This window comes from Vicugna pacos, chromosome 11 (assembly GCF_048564905.1).
Source record: "Vicugna pacos chromosome 11, VicPac4, whole genome shotgun sequence".
NCBI lineage: Eukaryota > Metazoa > Chordata > Mammalia > Artiodactyla > Camelidae > Vicugna > Vicugna pacos.
The window spans coordinates 61014626-61030384 of NC_132997.1; the positions used below are offsets into that span (position 1 = coordinate 61014626).

The 15759-nt window shown below is 32.5% G+C and overlaps 1 protein-coding gene across 3 annotated transcripts in view; it reads left to right on the forward strand.

The window, feature by feature from the left end:
• Positions 1–10138, forward strand: part of IPMK (inositol polyphosphate multikinase) — a 37099-nt gene extending 26961 nt beyond the window's left edge. For all 3 annotated transcript variants that reach the window (XM_072971497.1, XM_072971499.1, XM_072971498.1), the window contains exons 5-6: positions 3127–3208; positions 4859–10138. In XM_072971497.1, coding sequence (XP_072827598.1) covers positions 3127–3208; positions 4859–5481 — 705 coding nt within the window. In that variant the 3' untranslated portion in view covers positions 5482–10138. The remainder of the gene's footprint in view (positions 1–3126; positions 3209–4858) is intronic.
• The last annotated feature ends 5621 nt before the right edge of the window (positions 10139–15759 follow it).

A 15759-nucleotide genomic window follows, 5' to 3' on the forward strand; every position in this document is an offset into this window, starting at 1 on the left:
TGTTGATTTGATACATTTATACATTGCAATATGATTGCCACATAGCGTTAGTTTATACCTCTATCCCTTTAAAGTGCTCTTTCAAACATATTCCTTCTGTGTATAGAGAACATGGCTATTTTTTTTAAAACACATTTTGGATAGGCTTAACTGTTCTTACAAAATAGTTTTTCCTGTAGTCAGATGTAATTTTGGTATTTATAAAATGGTTTCTTCCATTCATGCTAATACTTTGTTCAAGATAAATAGTCTTAAATAGGCTGTGTGTAAGAACTTGGTTGTATTTGAACTTTATTTAAAAAGTGAAGCATTTGAGGTAGATGGTAATAGTGATATCAGACTGCAAGTTATAAACTATTAGTTTCTAAAGCAATTTGTTCTTAATACTTCTTAAAAATACTGGATAAAAATTTGAAGAGATACGTAGTTGTATGGTTCAAACTCCAAAAAATAGAGAAACGGAGTGAGAAGTCACCTTCCACACATAGTATATCATATTATAGTTATTTTTTCCCCAATATTATCCTTCCAGAAATATTTTAAACATATACAAGTAAATACCGCATATATGTGTTTTTACTGCAAAGCCTACTTTGTTGAACACTGTTTTGTATCTTGCTCTATTTAATGTGTCTTGGAAATTTTTCCATAGTGACACAGTATTATAATTTAACCAGCTCACTTTGATGGAGCCTTTGATTGATTCCAGTCTTCTGCTATTACAAATAATGTTAAAAATGAGTTATTCAAGACCTACCTCATTCTACCAGTGTGCTAGTAGACTTAAGGGAAGTTCCTAGAGGGGACTTGCTGAGCTTACATGCATTTATAACTATGGTAGATTTTGGCAGTCTGCCTGATACAGAGCAGTGATTTTGAACCAGGGACAGTTTTGTTCCCTGGGGAGACATTTGGCAATGTCTGGACACATTTTTGGTTTCCACAGTTTAGGGGAAAGCTTTGTTCCTGGTATGTTTGAGAGCTGTTTGATTTCTGTGAATTCTTCAGATACATTGTTCATTTTCCCAGAAGAGTAAACATGCCCTTTGTTCATCATATAAATTTCAGACACCTTTTCTTTGTTTGTCTTTTGATTTCTGCATGGCAGAAACACTGAACATTTTAAAAAACATTGTGTGTGATGAAAATGTCTGAGTTGGAAATACCTTCCCTATTTATTAGTTATTCAAGGATTCTTCCATCTTTTGTGGGGAGGCACTTTTATAATTTCATTTTGTTCCTTTTGATCTGTGATATATTTGGAATTTAGCCTGGTAATAAGTTATAAATAAAACTAACTTGTTTTCCAGATTGTTACTTAATCATACTAATACCATTTAATAGTAAGCCATCTTTTTCTACCATTATCACATACAAACTTCTCGTATGTGTTTGATTCTAAAATATATTTTAATGGAATCACTATCTTTTAGAGGTATCTGCATTTCTATGTTCATTGAAGAATTATTCTCAATAGCTAAGATATGGAAACAACCTAAGTGTTTGTCTACAGATACATGGATAAAGATGTAGCTCTTTAGCCACATGCTGGAATATTATTCAGGCTTGAAAAAGAAGGAAATCCTGCCCTTTGCAACAACATGATGAAACCAGAGGGCATTTTGCTAAATGCTATAAGCCAGACAAAGGAAGATACTGTGTGGTATCACTTATATGTGGAATCAAAAAAACAAAAGAAAAAACAAAGCTAATTTCATAGAAACAGAATAGAATGGGGGTTTCCATGGACTTTGGGGAGGGAGAAGTGGAGAGATGTAGGTTAGTGGGTACAAACTTCTAGTTATAAGATGAATAAGTTCTAAGGATCTAATGTACACCATGGTGACTATAGTTAATAATACAATATTGCATACTTCACATTGGCTGAGAGTAGATTTTAAGCATTCTTACCATACACACATACAAACACACACACCAAAAAATAAATTGAGTGTGTGAGGTGATGCATGTGTTTATCTCGATCTTAGTAATTATTCTATAATGTGTATGTATACCAAGTAAGTACATTGTATAGTTTAAATATATACAGTTATACTTGTCATTTATTCCTCAATAAAGTTGGAAGAAAATAAAATACACTTTGATATTTGGTAGGATGGCAAGGTTTGTCCCTTCTTGCTAATCTTACTTGAATTTTTCCTAGCTATTTTTTCTATATGAACTTCAGAATTAGCTTATAAATTATCTTTTATGATGTTGAATCTTCCTCTCTGAGAATATGGGTATGTGTTTGTGCATGTCTTAAGAATGCTTTAAAGATATCTTTTTATAGATCTTATACTTTTTAAGTTTATTCCCGTCTTTTCTTTTTTTGTTGGATTTGTAAATTGGGTCTTACTTTTTTTAGCTAATTACTGTATATGTGAAAGCTTATTTTCTGTTTACTAACTTGTACTCAGTCTCCATATGTTCGTGTTTAAGTTGATTATCCAGTATACAACTTTTATCTACAAAGTAGTACTTTTTGTTATTGTTCTTCCTTTCTTTCTTTCTTTCTTTCTTTCTCTTTCTTTCTTTCTTTCTTTCTTTCTTTCTTTCTTTCTTTCTTTCTTTCTTTCTTTCTTTCTTTCTTTTTCTTTCTTTCTTTTTTGATTTACAGGGTTGTATTAGTTTCTGGTGTACAGCATAGTAATTCAGTTCAGAGTAATATTTTTATCTCTTCCTTTCCAAATTATTATACCTCTTATTTCTTTCTTTTGTCTATTTCCATTTGCTAGGAACTCCAGAATAGTGTTAGATAATAATGATAAAAAAAGACATTGTGGTAGAATACTTTTTGTGGAAATTTCTTGTATTTTAGGACACATGCTTCTTTATTTCTACTTTAAACTTGAGGTTCACTTTTGGTGGATTGAGATAGATAATTTTTATGTGTTGGAAATACTTATCTATCCTTTTAAAGAGTTTTCATCAATAGTGAATGTAAATTTGCTAAATACCTTTCCAGCATCCGTTAATACGACAATACAATTTTTTTTCATCTGAAATCCATTAGAATAAATATATGAATAGATCTTCCCATCTTTAACCATCTTTGTATTGCTGGAATAAACCCCACATGGTCAAGAAGTGTTCGTTTTTAATATTCAGTGCTTTTTCTAACAGGTTTATCATGTTCATTCTGATAGCTATGAGACACAAAACCAGCACTATGGAAGAAGCTTAACGAAAGAAACTCTAAAGGATGGTAAGGATTGAAAAACCATATTTCAATGCTTTTATTACTACATAGTTATCAAAATCTATAGTGATTTCAGTTTTAATTCTCCTTTGGTATAATGATTCAATTGACAATATATAAACTTGTTTTAAAAATGAACCTTAAGTGGGGGAGGGTATAGCTTAGTGGTAGAGCACATGCTTAGCATCCATGAGTTCTTGGGTTCAATCCCCAGCCCCTCCATTAAAATGAATAAATAAATAAGCCTAATTACCTCCCCCCACCAAATTTTTAAAATTAAAATAAAAACAAACAAACAAATCTTAGATTCACAGAATTGGAGTAATCATAATCCCTGGTTCATAATGTACCAAAGTTGGGTCCATGAATGACCCTCTTTCATATTTAAGTTAATTTCTTATTTATTAGTATACTTAAAAATAATGACCGTCTGTGAACCAACCATCTAGTCCAAGTCCTGGAACTAGAGGTTATGTTTCAAATCATAGTATTTTGAAACTGCTTGTTACATAAGAGACTTTAAAATGTGTGTTGTAGCATGTAATGTACTTTTATTAAGATTTTCCATGTATAGTTGAGCTGTATTATATGTTGAGCTTATAAGCTTCTTGGACTACATAAAGAGTAAATAAACTGGCATTAAAAGTAGTTTAAGTAAAGTCTGTTAACATATATGCTTTTAAAATATATATGGCCAAGGTATTATAAAAGCAGTGATATCGTGAATTATCAGAAATAATATTAAAGTTTATTTTTATCTCTATCCAAAATGGGAAAGAGCTTATTAGTAGTGTAATTAATTTGAAGAATTTTTATTTTATGTATACAAAGTAAGCATCCACAGTGTGCTCTTGACCATTAATATTTGCCTTTGTATAGTTAACTACTAGCAAGATAATATTCAGATGGGCTTTTTAGTAAAATATTTCACAAACTAATCTGAATATATCTTTTGCAGTTTCTGATCCAAAGTAGAACAGCAAAAATCAAATTATATATACCCATCAATTCCCAGATATGAGAAAATATCCATAATTTTAAAGGATGCCTATTCTGATAGGTTAAAACATGTAAAGTCTCAATTTTGAATAACATACTCAACTTGGAGTAGTGCTAATATCCAAAGCGAGCTGAATGTTTGCCAAAAGACTGATTGAATCAATGTTATCGAGGACAGAAAAAATAAAGTACAATTATGGTTTGGTATTTTGGTAAATGAGCTGTTGACATTATTAAAAATGGTTATGATTTGACTCTAGGTTCTAGATTAGTTCTTGAATATGATTCTAACAAACCAAGTACTCTTACTATAAACTTCCCCACAATAGCAAATGAAGCAAATATTGGAATCCTATTCTTTAAGAGAATATAGAGAGAGAAAACTAAACTAGCAGTCTCCCTGTGACAAATTTTTTGTCTAAGTAAGGTATTTTACTTTACATATGTGTCATTTACATGTTTTCTAGTAAGGCCATCTTCACCAAAAATTAAGTTGATCTCTGAGATTCTGTGTCTGATTAGAATTCTTATCTGTTCCCTTAATTACAAGGGCTGATGGAGAAAACTGAAGAATTGTATTGTCTAAGGTGAGATTACTTCCCAAGTAATAGCTATTTTTAAATTTCATCATAATCATAATAATTTTCCTTTTTATAGGAGTCTCCCGGTTTTTTCATAATGGATTCGGCTTAAGAAAAGATGCTATTGCTGCCAGTATCCAGAAGATTGAGAATATTTTACAGTGGTTTGAAAGCCAGAAGCAGCTTAACTTTTATGCAAGTTCATTACTGTTTGTTTATGAAGGTTCATCTCCGCCAACTATTACAAAATCGAATGACAGAACTTTGGCAGAAAAGTTTTTGTCTAAGAGACAACTCTCAGACACAGATGTACTGGAGTACAATAATAACTTTCACGTGTTAAGTTCCACAGCAAATGGAAAAATAGAGGCTTCAGTGGGCAAAAGCTTGTCCAAAATGTATGCTCGTCACAGAAAAATGTATTCAAAAAAGCATCACAGTCAGTCTTCGCTGAAAGTTGAAAATATAGAGCAAGATAATGGGTGGAAAAGCATGTCACAGGAACATTTAAACGGAAATGTACTTTCCCAACTGGAAAAAGTTTTCTACCATCTTCCCACTGGTTGCCAAGAGATTGCAGAAGTAGAAGTGCGAATGATAGACTTTGCTCACGTGTTCCCTAGCAACACAGTAGATGAGGGATATGTTTATGGGCTGAAGCACTTAATTACTGTGCTGCAAAGTATTTTAGATAATTGAGTCCTTTGATGCTGTCTTTTTAAGGGGTGGGGCAATCACAATGAAGAGCAGCGGTTAATATCTCTGCACTTATAATGCTATGTAAAAAAATTGTATTTTGAGTCTACATTTTATTTGTCTTTATACTTCTGGTAGAGGGATTAACTTTTTTATAATCTTACTCAGGAAAACTAATTATTTGTTCATTAGAAGACTATGAAGAATAAAAAAACTTAGGAATGTTAAGCAGGGAATGTGGTGGTACGTGGCTTAAACATCTAAATGGCTCCAGCAAAATGCAAACCATTATTCAGTCATTACAAGTTTAGTTAAGCTTTCTGTAGCCAGTTCATCATGAAATCTCTGTCCACCCAACCTTGACAATGAGCCATATCTAAACTCATTACATTATTAGAACATTTTCAAAAATCTAGAAAGCACAGGTTGATATCCTTAGTATTGCTGTGTATGAAGTTAGTAAAACTGGAGAAAATTCTACAGAAATAAGTACTGTTTAAGTTTTGTAGTTCAGACCAGTGTATCAAAAGGTGCTTTTTAGTAAAATGATTTAGAATTACTGCATTCCAAAAGCAGATTTTGTCTTTAATTTCCATTTATATACATATTTCAAATTATCACATGCTATGAAAAAGATAATTGAAATGGACAACAACAACAAAAGTCTTGAAATTAAGTGCACTAATAATCATTCTTATCAGAGTCAGGAAAAGAGAGAAGCTATTTGCAAGGGACAAGATGTTTTTCTTTTAAAATTTCATTTATGGGAAAATTGAAATATATAAACTTAAAATATACATTGTGACAAGTATAAACCATGTAATACTTTTTACTCTAATTTGCAGCTTCAAAAAGGTGGATGATTTTCCCTTTAAATAACTCTTTATTTTCCCTTTAAATAACTCTTAAGAATTTTTTCTTTTACAATTCATGTATTTATACTTCCCAGTTTAGTTAAGCAGGCGTATGAATATATGTTGCTAAAAACTGTTTCTCAAAATTCTAATAAGTAGTGAAGGACGACACCCAGTGTTACGTTCCCAAAATTACTGTATGTAAATTAGTGCAACGTGTAGAGTTTGGTGATATCTAAATTTATGCTTCTGTTTCATTCTTGCTCAAAACAGTTTTATATCATATTCAAGATAGAAATTATAATTTAATTTCACAGAGTTGGGATGGGCAGTGCTATTTTCTTGGAAATACAAGATTTGTATTATCTCTGTTTTGCATCCACCACCTTTTAAAAATTAACTACTTACATGTTATTGAAAATATTTAAAACTTTGAAATTAAATGTGCAAATATGTTAAATGTTTATATTTTCATTACTTGTACTTTGATTCACTAATGAAAGGTCTAATAAGTAGTTAACATTTTTGCCGTATTCCTGGAAAATGTTTTAGAGCTGTGAACTATTAGACTTTCCCCCCTAGAATTACAAAGTAAACTTTTTAATTCAAGCACCGTTTTTTTTTATATGAAGGAAAATATCACAATTTTATGGTTATCTCACCTTCCCAGCCCTCTCTGAGTGTACTTTGCAAATAGCTGAGCACAAGGAAGTACCAAGTACTCTATGAATTCCATGCTTAGTAAATTTATTAAACCTGAATAACTTTAAAATTCATATGCATTTGTTATGGCAAAATTTGATTATTTTTCATTTTTAATTTAGACTCAGTGCAGGTATCTTTCATAGGGACTTTATATTTTCTGTACTGCCTAAATGGGTATTGGCTGTAGCTTTTTTTTGTGGGGATGAATTTCAAGTCACAGTTAATAGTGAGAAATGTTTTAGTTTTACTTTTTTTCTCCTCCAATGTAGACTTTTGTTGTTGTTGTTGTTATTTGGATAGTGCTTAAATAGATCTTAAGCTCAGATAATTAAATACTATTTTGAATCATAACAAAACAAGGCTTTTTTGGTGTGGGATGGTATCAGCCTATATAATATATACAATGAATTTAACAAATTTAAGTATTGTCAAATTTTTTTGCACATTGTAGCTCAATAAAGGGTAAATCAATTGTTCCAGATTTTCTTTATCCATATTTGGAAGTACAGCTTTGTAAAATCAGTGTCTTACTTTTTTGATACAATAGATGATGTTTTTTAATAAAACAAGAAGCGATTTTATCTTTTGTTTTTCAGGGAAGGGATTAACATTTAATTCTATTTGTTTACATTTTTATCACTCTTATCCAGTGCCCACTTTATGTTGCTTTATAAGTAAGCTTACATGTAACAGAGCAGGTGTCCATGTTGTTCACATGTGACCATTTTACTGTCTGGTCCAGTTATTTAACATTATGCTGAAATTTACCACTGTGGGGACAAATGATCACTATTCACCAAGCATATGTAAGCATGTAAATAGTTAAGAAATAATAAGGATATTGTTTGGGTTAATAGGATTATCATAATTCCCCCCACCTCCGGCCCCAGCAAACATAAATAATGATTTTAGTGTGTTTCTTATGGAATGCACTCATGAAAAGGACTAAGAAACTGTGGATAGTGAATAATACATTTCTCTAATGAAAATTTAAATTGTATAATAGTTTTATAGTAAAGTATTTACATTAATTGATATTTTAATATGGATAGAAGTTGCATAGATTCAAATAAATTAAAAATTGATGATAAATGCTAAATATTTTATCTGAATAGTTTTTCAAGAAACAAATGTGAAAATGTGTATATTAAATGACTAACATGGAGTGTGCGGTATTTTCAGCTCAGTATTCGTTATTCTTTGTTAATGTATCTGGAAAGATTGTACTCACTACACCTCTTTACACTACAGTTTGCTATTGTGGGGCTTCAGACTGTGTTCACCTGAATGAGAAATTTTCCCCTATTTTGATTGAGTACAATTTACTATTTTATGATTTCCAAGATGATGTTCTTCATATCTCTATACTGTCTATATATCAAATTTATAATGTAACTTAAGAAAATAGAACTAATTTTCAGAGATATTTCAGTTGCAGTTTTCTTGTTTCATGCAACTGAAAACGTGTTTGTTTTCTACGATTTGGAATATTTTTTAAAATGTAGGATAAGAGAAAATGATGAAACAGTGAAAGAATTTTTTTTTGTGAAATTACAGAAATTTTGTTCACTATTTTAAAGCATTGTCATCATTTTAGTGCCATTTGTTCCTAGTAGTTTGGCATTTGATATGTTAAAACTTGATTTGCTTTAAGAATTGTTTACAGTGCTTTGTAATAATCTTCCTTATCCAGTGCCTTTAACCTTTATTTGACACATTTGTAGCCTTTGTTATCCTTCCATTACATCCTGTAATGTTTTCATAGTCTAGACTTCAATTTTAAAAAAAAGAAAAAAAGGTCATTTTGTCATGTGAAGAGGTAGTAATTGTCTATTAATGCTTTAGGAAACAAGTTATGTTGCCTATGGAGGCCAGGCTTCTTAATTCATTCAAAAATATAAATATGCAAAGCATTTTTAGTCCCTGAATATATAGTTGTGAACCTATCAGACAAAGGCCCAATCATTTCCAGCATTCTCTCTAGATGGAGTGGGTTGGGGGCTTAATTAAAATATGGAGAAATGTTCATTAAGATAAAGTTAACGAGCATTCAAGTTTGTGTAAAGATAAAGTAATAATTGAGTTGAGGTGAAGCAACTAACAATATGTTTAAGAGGTTAAAATAATACTTTGCAGCATTGTAACCTCTGTTTGAAATTTGAGTTCAGGTAGTAGTTACAGATAGCATTAAAAGGCCTTAATTTTTCACTTTTCTTGCTGGTAAAGGTACGTTTACTTAGACCGTTCATTTAGAGTAGTGTTTTAACATAACATTACTGTGAAAAACATTCCATTACATGTTCATCAGCAAATTACTGCACATTTAAAAATTGTATTTTGCAATTTAGTAGAACTATTTTAGGCCTGAAACTTACTTTCAAATCACTGGTATTTTAAATTTGGCAACGAATATGAAATTACTTTTTGATTTACAGAATGATTGTATTGTTACTTAAAATGCTTGTTAATATTTTAGGAAGGTTGGAGTCTCCATTCCTTCGAAGTTAATATTTAAATTCTTACTACTTATTTTGATAGTGTCTAGTAAGAGGAAATAATATTCATGCAATTAGACAAATTAGAATATACTTTAAAGTATTTTAACTGTTAAAATTTGTCATCATTGGGGTTAAATTTTGGCCTGGTGTTCACTTACAATATATATTAACACGTTTGATTATGAAGTGAAATAGTCTTAAGTATGACGTATGATGCACCTGCATATAAATGAAAATGGCGTGTGCACAAAGACACTTTACTATGGGAGCTGAACTGGAAGATAAGTGAAAGCATGTGAAATTGCACCTAATTGTGTTGTTAGTGACTATGCTAAATTTATTGTACTTGATGAATGAATGTATTTAGTCAATGTTCCTTTGGTTTAAATGTCTAAACAATGTCGTTTTTTTTTTCAATGTATTTGTAATTTGTACTATTGATGGGGGGGGTGTTCTAGGACTGCAGGGGTTGTTGTCAATGTGTGATTTGTGTTCTTATTTTATAGAATCATCCAATGTGATATACCAATTTTTATATAAGTGATATTTAGATAATTCTAATAACTGTATATTTGACAACCCATTAAAATGTTTTGCATTGGAGCTTTTTTCATTAATTGTAATATGCTAACAAACTCATGGTAGCTTAAAAATAACTTACTCATTCAAATATTTGACTACCTGTTATGTACCAGAAACTATAGGAGTCAGAGATTCAAAGATGATTAAGACAGGATATTAAAAGAAAGAAATATGCATTGGAAATGAGAAAGTATGTAAACTTTTGTATGAATATTAATTTTTCTGTCATATGGACTAAAATCTTTGGAATCAGCCTACTAGGAGAAGTAGACTATAGAAGAAACAAATTCTCTTGGCTCTGAAAATGTATACTATAATTAAAAACTTCAGAAGTAGGTAAGATATTCTTGCATGTATTGGAGATTTCATGAATCAGTTACTCATTTTAGTGACCAAGGTTTTGTTTTGTTTTTCCATTCTTTAATTAAAAGAGGGGGCACTGTCCAATACCTACCCCTTATCAGGCACTGTATTTAGCTTTGGAGATTTTGAAAAGTTGAATAAGAGATCTAGTACCTGTCTCTGAGATATGTAATGTCTGGTAGAAGAAAAAATAGGTAAATGTGTGGAAAATGTTATTGGGACTATGACTGATGTTTATGAATATCTAGCAGGGCTGGAAAGGGAATCAGTTCTGATAATATGCAAGTGGGTGAATGATTCAGAGCTTCATAGTAATTGTGAGTCAAGGCTCCTGATGGTCGTATTTCCTCTTTTTTGCCTGCTGTGTGCACTGGGAGAAGGAGCAATACTCATGAAGTACACTCCTCCCTCGATATCTATGGAGGATTGGTTCCAGGAGACCCCACTTACACCAAAATCCATTGATGCTCAAGTCCCTCACTTAAAGTGGCTAGTACAGTCAACCCTTCATATCCACGAGTTTCAAATCTGTGGATACAGAAGGACTTCTGTATATTTATCAAAAAACTTACACTGGATATAAGTGGACCCACTGAATGCAAACCTATGTTGGTCAACGGTCAAGGGTCAACTTAGTTTCTTCTCTTTTTAAGACTGGCTGCCTTAGAAAAAAAAAAAAAGACTGCCTAACTGCTGAAAATAACAGGGAAGCCCACTGCCATAGTCCACAAGTTATGGTTAATTAAATAAAAGTTAATAGTAACTAAATAAAAGCTGAGATAATAAAAAGTGAAAATAATAGTAGTGTAATTAAGTGAAAGTAATCACTTGGGGTTTTTGTTTAAAATGCAGATTCTGATTCAGCAGGCTTAACAGAGATCTGTGATGCTCCTGGTCCATGGACTACACTTTAAATAGATTTTCAAAATGATTTTGGGGGAGTAGAGTGTGTAGTGGAACTTGGATTACTTTGATCCAAGGAATGGAGCTGTTTGAAAGTCAGGAAAGAGTGCTGAGAAAGAACTCTTCAAAGAAAGAAATGGGTTTAGAATGTGAGAAAATTCAGCCAGCAATGGTTCAAGGTAATACTCAATCTTAGTTGGAAGAAAAGTTCATTAGCTATGTTAGACCACTAAACATCCCTTTTGCAACAGGTCTTGAGAATCTTGTAATGATAGACTTACCATTTCCTATTCTTTGTGAGGGAATGTTGACTACTTTACCAATTGAAGGAAACATTCTGCATGTACTTGTTAATTACATTGTACTTGCTGTCTAACAACATTCTAGAGATACGTTAGGCATAAATGACATGGTACAATTGGTTTGGATAATCTGAAGTATTTTATGTCAAATCTGTGTGTCTCTTTTTTTTAATTCAAGTATAGTTGATTTACAATGTGTTCGTTTCTTGGATACAGCATAGTGATTCAGTTATACATATATTCTTTTTCATTATGGGTCATTACAAGTTATTGAATATAGTTCCCTGTGCTCTACAGTAAGATCTTGTTATTTATTTATGTCATATATCATTTATATCATATATAGTTTGTGTCTGCTAAGCCCAAACTCATGATTTATCCCTCCCCCACCCCCTTCTCCTTCAGGAACCGTAAGTTTTCTTTTTCTTTTTTTGTAATTTTGTTTTCTATGTCTGAGTCTATTTCTGTTTTGTAAATAAGTTCATTTGTACCTTTTTTTGGTTTCACATATAAGTGATATCATACGATATTTCTCTAACTTCACTTAGTGTGATAATCTTTTGGTCCATCTACATTGCTGTAAATGGCATTCCATTTTTATGGCTGAGTAATATTCCATTGTACATATATACCACACCTTCTTTATCTAATCACATGTCAATGGATATTTGATCTCATCAGTTGCTTCCATGTCTTGGCTATCATAAATTGTGCTGCTAAGAACATTGGGTTACATGTATCTTTTCAAATTAGAGTTTCCTCTAGATACATGACCAGGAGTGGGATTGCTAGATCCCACTCTACTGGGTAGAGTGGTACTCTAAATGGTAACTCTGCTTAGTTTTTTAGGGAAACCCCATACTGTTTTCCATAATGGCTGTACCAAATTACATTCCCATCAACAGTGGAGAAGGGTTCCCTTTTCTCCATACCCTCCCCAGCATGTATCATTTGTGGACTTTTTAATGATGGCCATTCTGACATGTGAGGTGATAACTCATCGTAGTTTGCTTTTCTCATAATTAGCAATGCTGAGCATCTTTTCATGTGCCTTTTGCCCATCTGTATGTCTTTGTATGTTTAGGTCTTCTGCCCATTTTTTGGATTGGGTTGTTTTTATTATTGAGTTGTATGAGCTGTTTATATATTCTGGAAATTACGTCCTTGTCATTTGCATCATTTGCAAGTATTTTTTCCCAGTCCATATGTTGTCTTTTCTTTTGGTTTATGGTTTCCTTTGCTATGCAAAAGACTATTGTTTGATTAGTTCCCATTTGTTTATTTTTACTTTTATTTTTCTATTGCCTTGGGAAACTGATCGAGGAAAACAATGCTATGATTTATGTCAGAGAATGTTTTGTCTATGTTCTCTTCTAGGAGATCTATGGTGTTCTGTCTTATGTTTAGATCTTTAGGCCATTTTGAGTTTATTTTTGTGTATGGTGTGAAAGAATGTTCTAATTTTATTGATTTCCATGCAGCTGTTCAGGTTTCCCAACACCGCTTGTTGGAGAGACTATATCTTCTCCGTTGTATATTCTTGGTAGATTGGTATAAGTTCTTTGTATGTTTGGCAGAATTCTCCAGTGAAGTCATCCAGTCCTGGACTTTTGTTTGCAGGGAGTTGTTTTTCTTTTTTAATTAGATTCGATTTCACTTCTAGTGATCCTTCTGTTCAAATGATCTATTTCTTTTTGGTTCATTTTTGGTGGACGTATATTTCTAGAAACTTGTCATTTTCTTCTAGGTTATCCAATTTATTGGCATTTACTTGTTCATAGTGTTTTCATGTTTTTTTGTATTTTTGTGATATCAGTTGTTATCCCTCCTCTTTCATTTCTTATTTTGTTTATTTGGGTCCCCTCTTCTTGGTGAGCCTGGCCAAAAGTTGTTGATAAACTTTGTGTGTTTCTAAGAGAAGTTAGGAAGGTCTTTAAAATTATTACTAAGTTAATATAATTTGACAAACTGCCTTGGGATGGGCACAGAGAAGGTGATGGATGTTGAAGTACCATGTGGACACTTGTTAGTCTAGGGAAGAATAAATAGTATTCACCTCATACATGTTGAAGAATATAAACTTAAGGTGAATTTATAAGCTTAATTTACAGTTTATAGGGCTTAGATACAGTTCAAGGCATATCCTTATTTTTGTAAATTGTAAAGAAGCCGTAATATCATAACTAAGTTTTCATCAGTCTTATCTTCCACTCCCTATTATGGTTGACCCTAAACCATCAGGTGATGCCAGAGGCAGAGGGAACAATCTCTGTTATGGCTTTCCTGACCACTCTGTCAGTAAGTATTCCTGAATAACACCCCAAAATGTAAGTGGCTTAAACAAGTGCCCTTTATTATTTATATGAAATTTTATCAAATGCTTGATATAGTTCCGCTGATCTTGGCTGGATTTATGTTTCTGTAGTCAGCTGGCAGGTCAGCTGAGTGGGAAATGGGTTTTGAGCTAGTCAAGGATGAGGAGGATGACGTCTTTCACATCTTTTCATCAGGCTAGCCTACGCATTTTTTCTTAATGGTAGTAGGGGTCCAAAACAAGATGCTGAAACATGCAAACATGTTTCAAGCTTATTTGAGTCAAGGTTGCTTCTACTGACAAATACAGAGTCAGTGTGGGAGGACACTACAGAAGGGCCTTCTGCAGGGAGGCCACAATACAATCAACAACATGCTCCCATCTCAGACCAACTCACACGGAGCACCAGGGAACTGTCTTGGCATGTCATGGCCCGTGGTCTCATCAGGAAGCAGTATCAGATCAAGTTAGAAAACGGATACTTAATTCTGCTGTGAAAACAGAAGCAGTAGAGCAAGGAGCATATGCATATTGTAAAATCTCTTTTTCATGTTTCTTTATTTTTTGATTTCACTGAGGCTTTCACCCATGACCTTCACTAGGTAGAACCCACTGGGCAGTCTCGAGAGTGTTGCCATCTTCCATTTATATTATTGTGTTACAATTTGGGGAGTGGTTTGGTATCCTAAGAAATCTTGTCTTATTCCTGAGTTTCCTTAATGATAGCTTTCATGTCAGTGTGTACAATCTCTTGTGTTTCCATGCAAGAATTATGCAAAACTTTTAGTTCCTATTGCATATTATAAACACCAGTTCACTGTTTAGTGTTAAGACTACCTTTTCATTGAATTAGTAGTTTTGGTTCAGGTTTTAGGTACAGAGGCTACTTAATTCTAAAATACTGTTTGAGCTTAAATGTGCTATTTTATTGTCAATTTAGGTGGATTTTAGTTTCCCTAAATCTGAATTTCACATCAATCCCTACTATTTTTTTCAATTACTAGTATATAATATGCCAGCAAGGATGAACATTCGTAGGATAAATATCTGTTTACTTCCCTATTTGCCTTTCCTATGCATTTCCTATTCATTTTCACCACTAGGGATACCATTATGGTTCTTACCTTTTACTTTGTTTTGAATAAATTTCCTGGGGAAAATAAAATTAATGTCTCTTTTAAATAATGACACATCTAGCACTCTGGACTGACCCAAAGAAGTCAGTGAGTTTATCCCTAATTTCTAGTTTCTAGGTCTGTGATATTTCTGTGTAACTTCAAGTAGGATGATTAATCAGACTTGTGCTCAGTAACTGCACATATATATGCTATGTGGTTCTTCCTAGCTGTTTGATTTTATTTTTTTCTTTATAACTTTTTTAGAGACCTTGCCTTTACAAAAGACTCACATGTCTGATTCTTTGAAATATGATCTTCATATACATTTGAGTTTAGCCATAAATAGCAGATAACATATTAGAAGCTTCCACACAACAAATCTACAAATAACTTCAAGTACTTCAATGTTCTTAAATTATTTGTAGTAATCCTTCCAAGAGACATTGCACAATTTATTTCATTTTCAGAAGAAGATACTGAAGGTAAGTAGTGACTGTTTTTTTCCCCATAATAACTTCAGGCCAGGAGGTACTAGGTGTTCTGTAGTCATTTCCAGAATCATTGTTATTCCTGCCTCTTTTCCCTAAACAGAACAGAGCAAAAGCATATTCCTGTGAATTACCTGATCTCCCTCATTGCAGG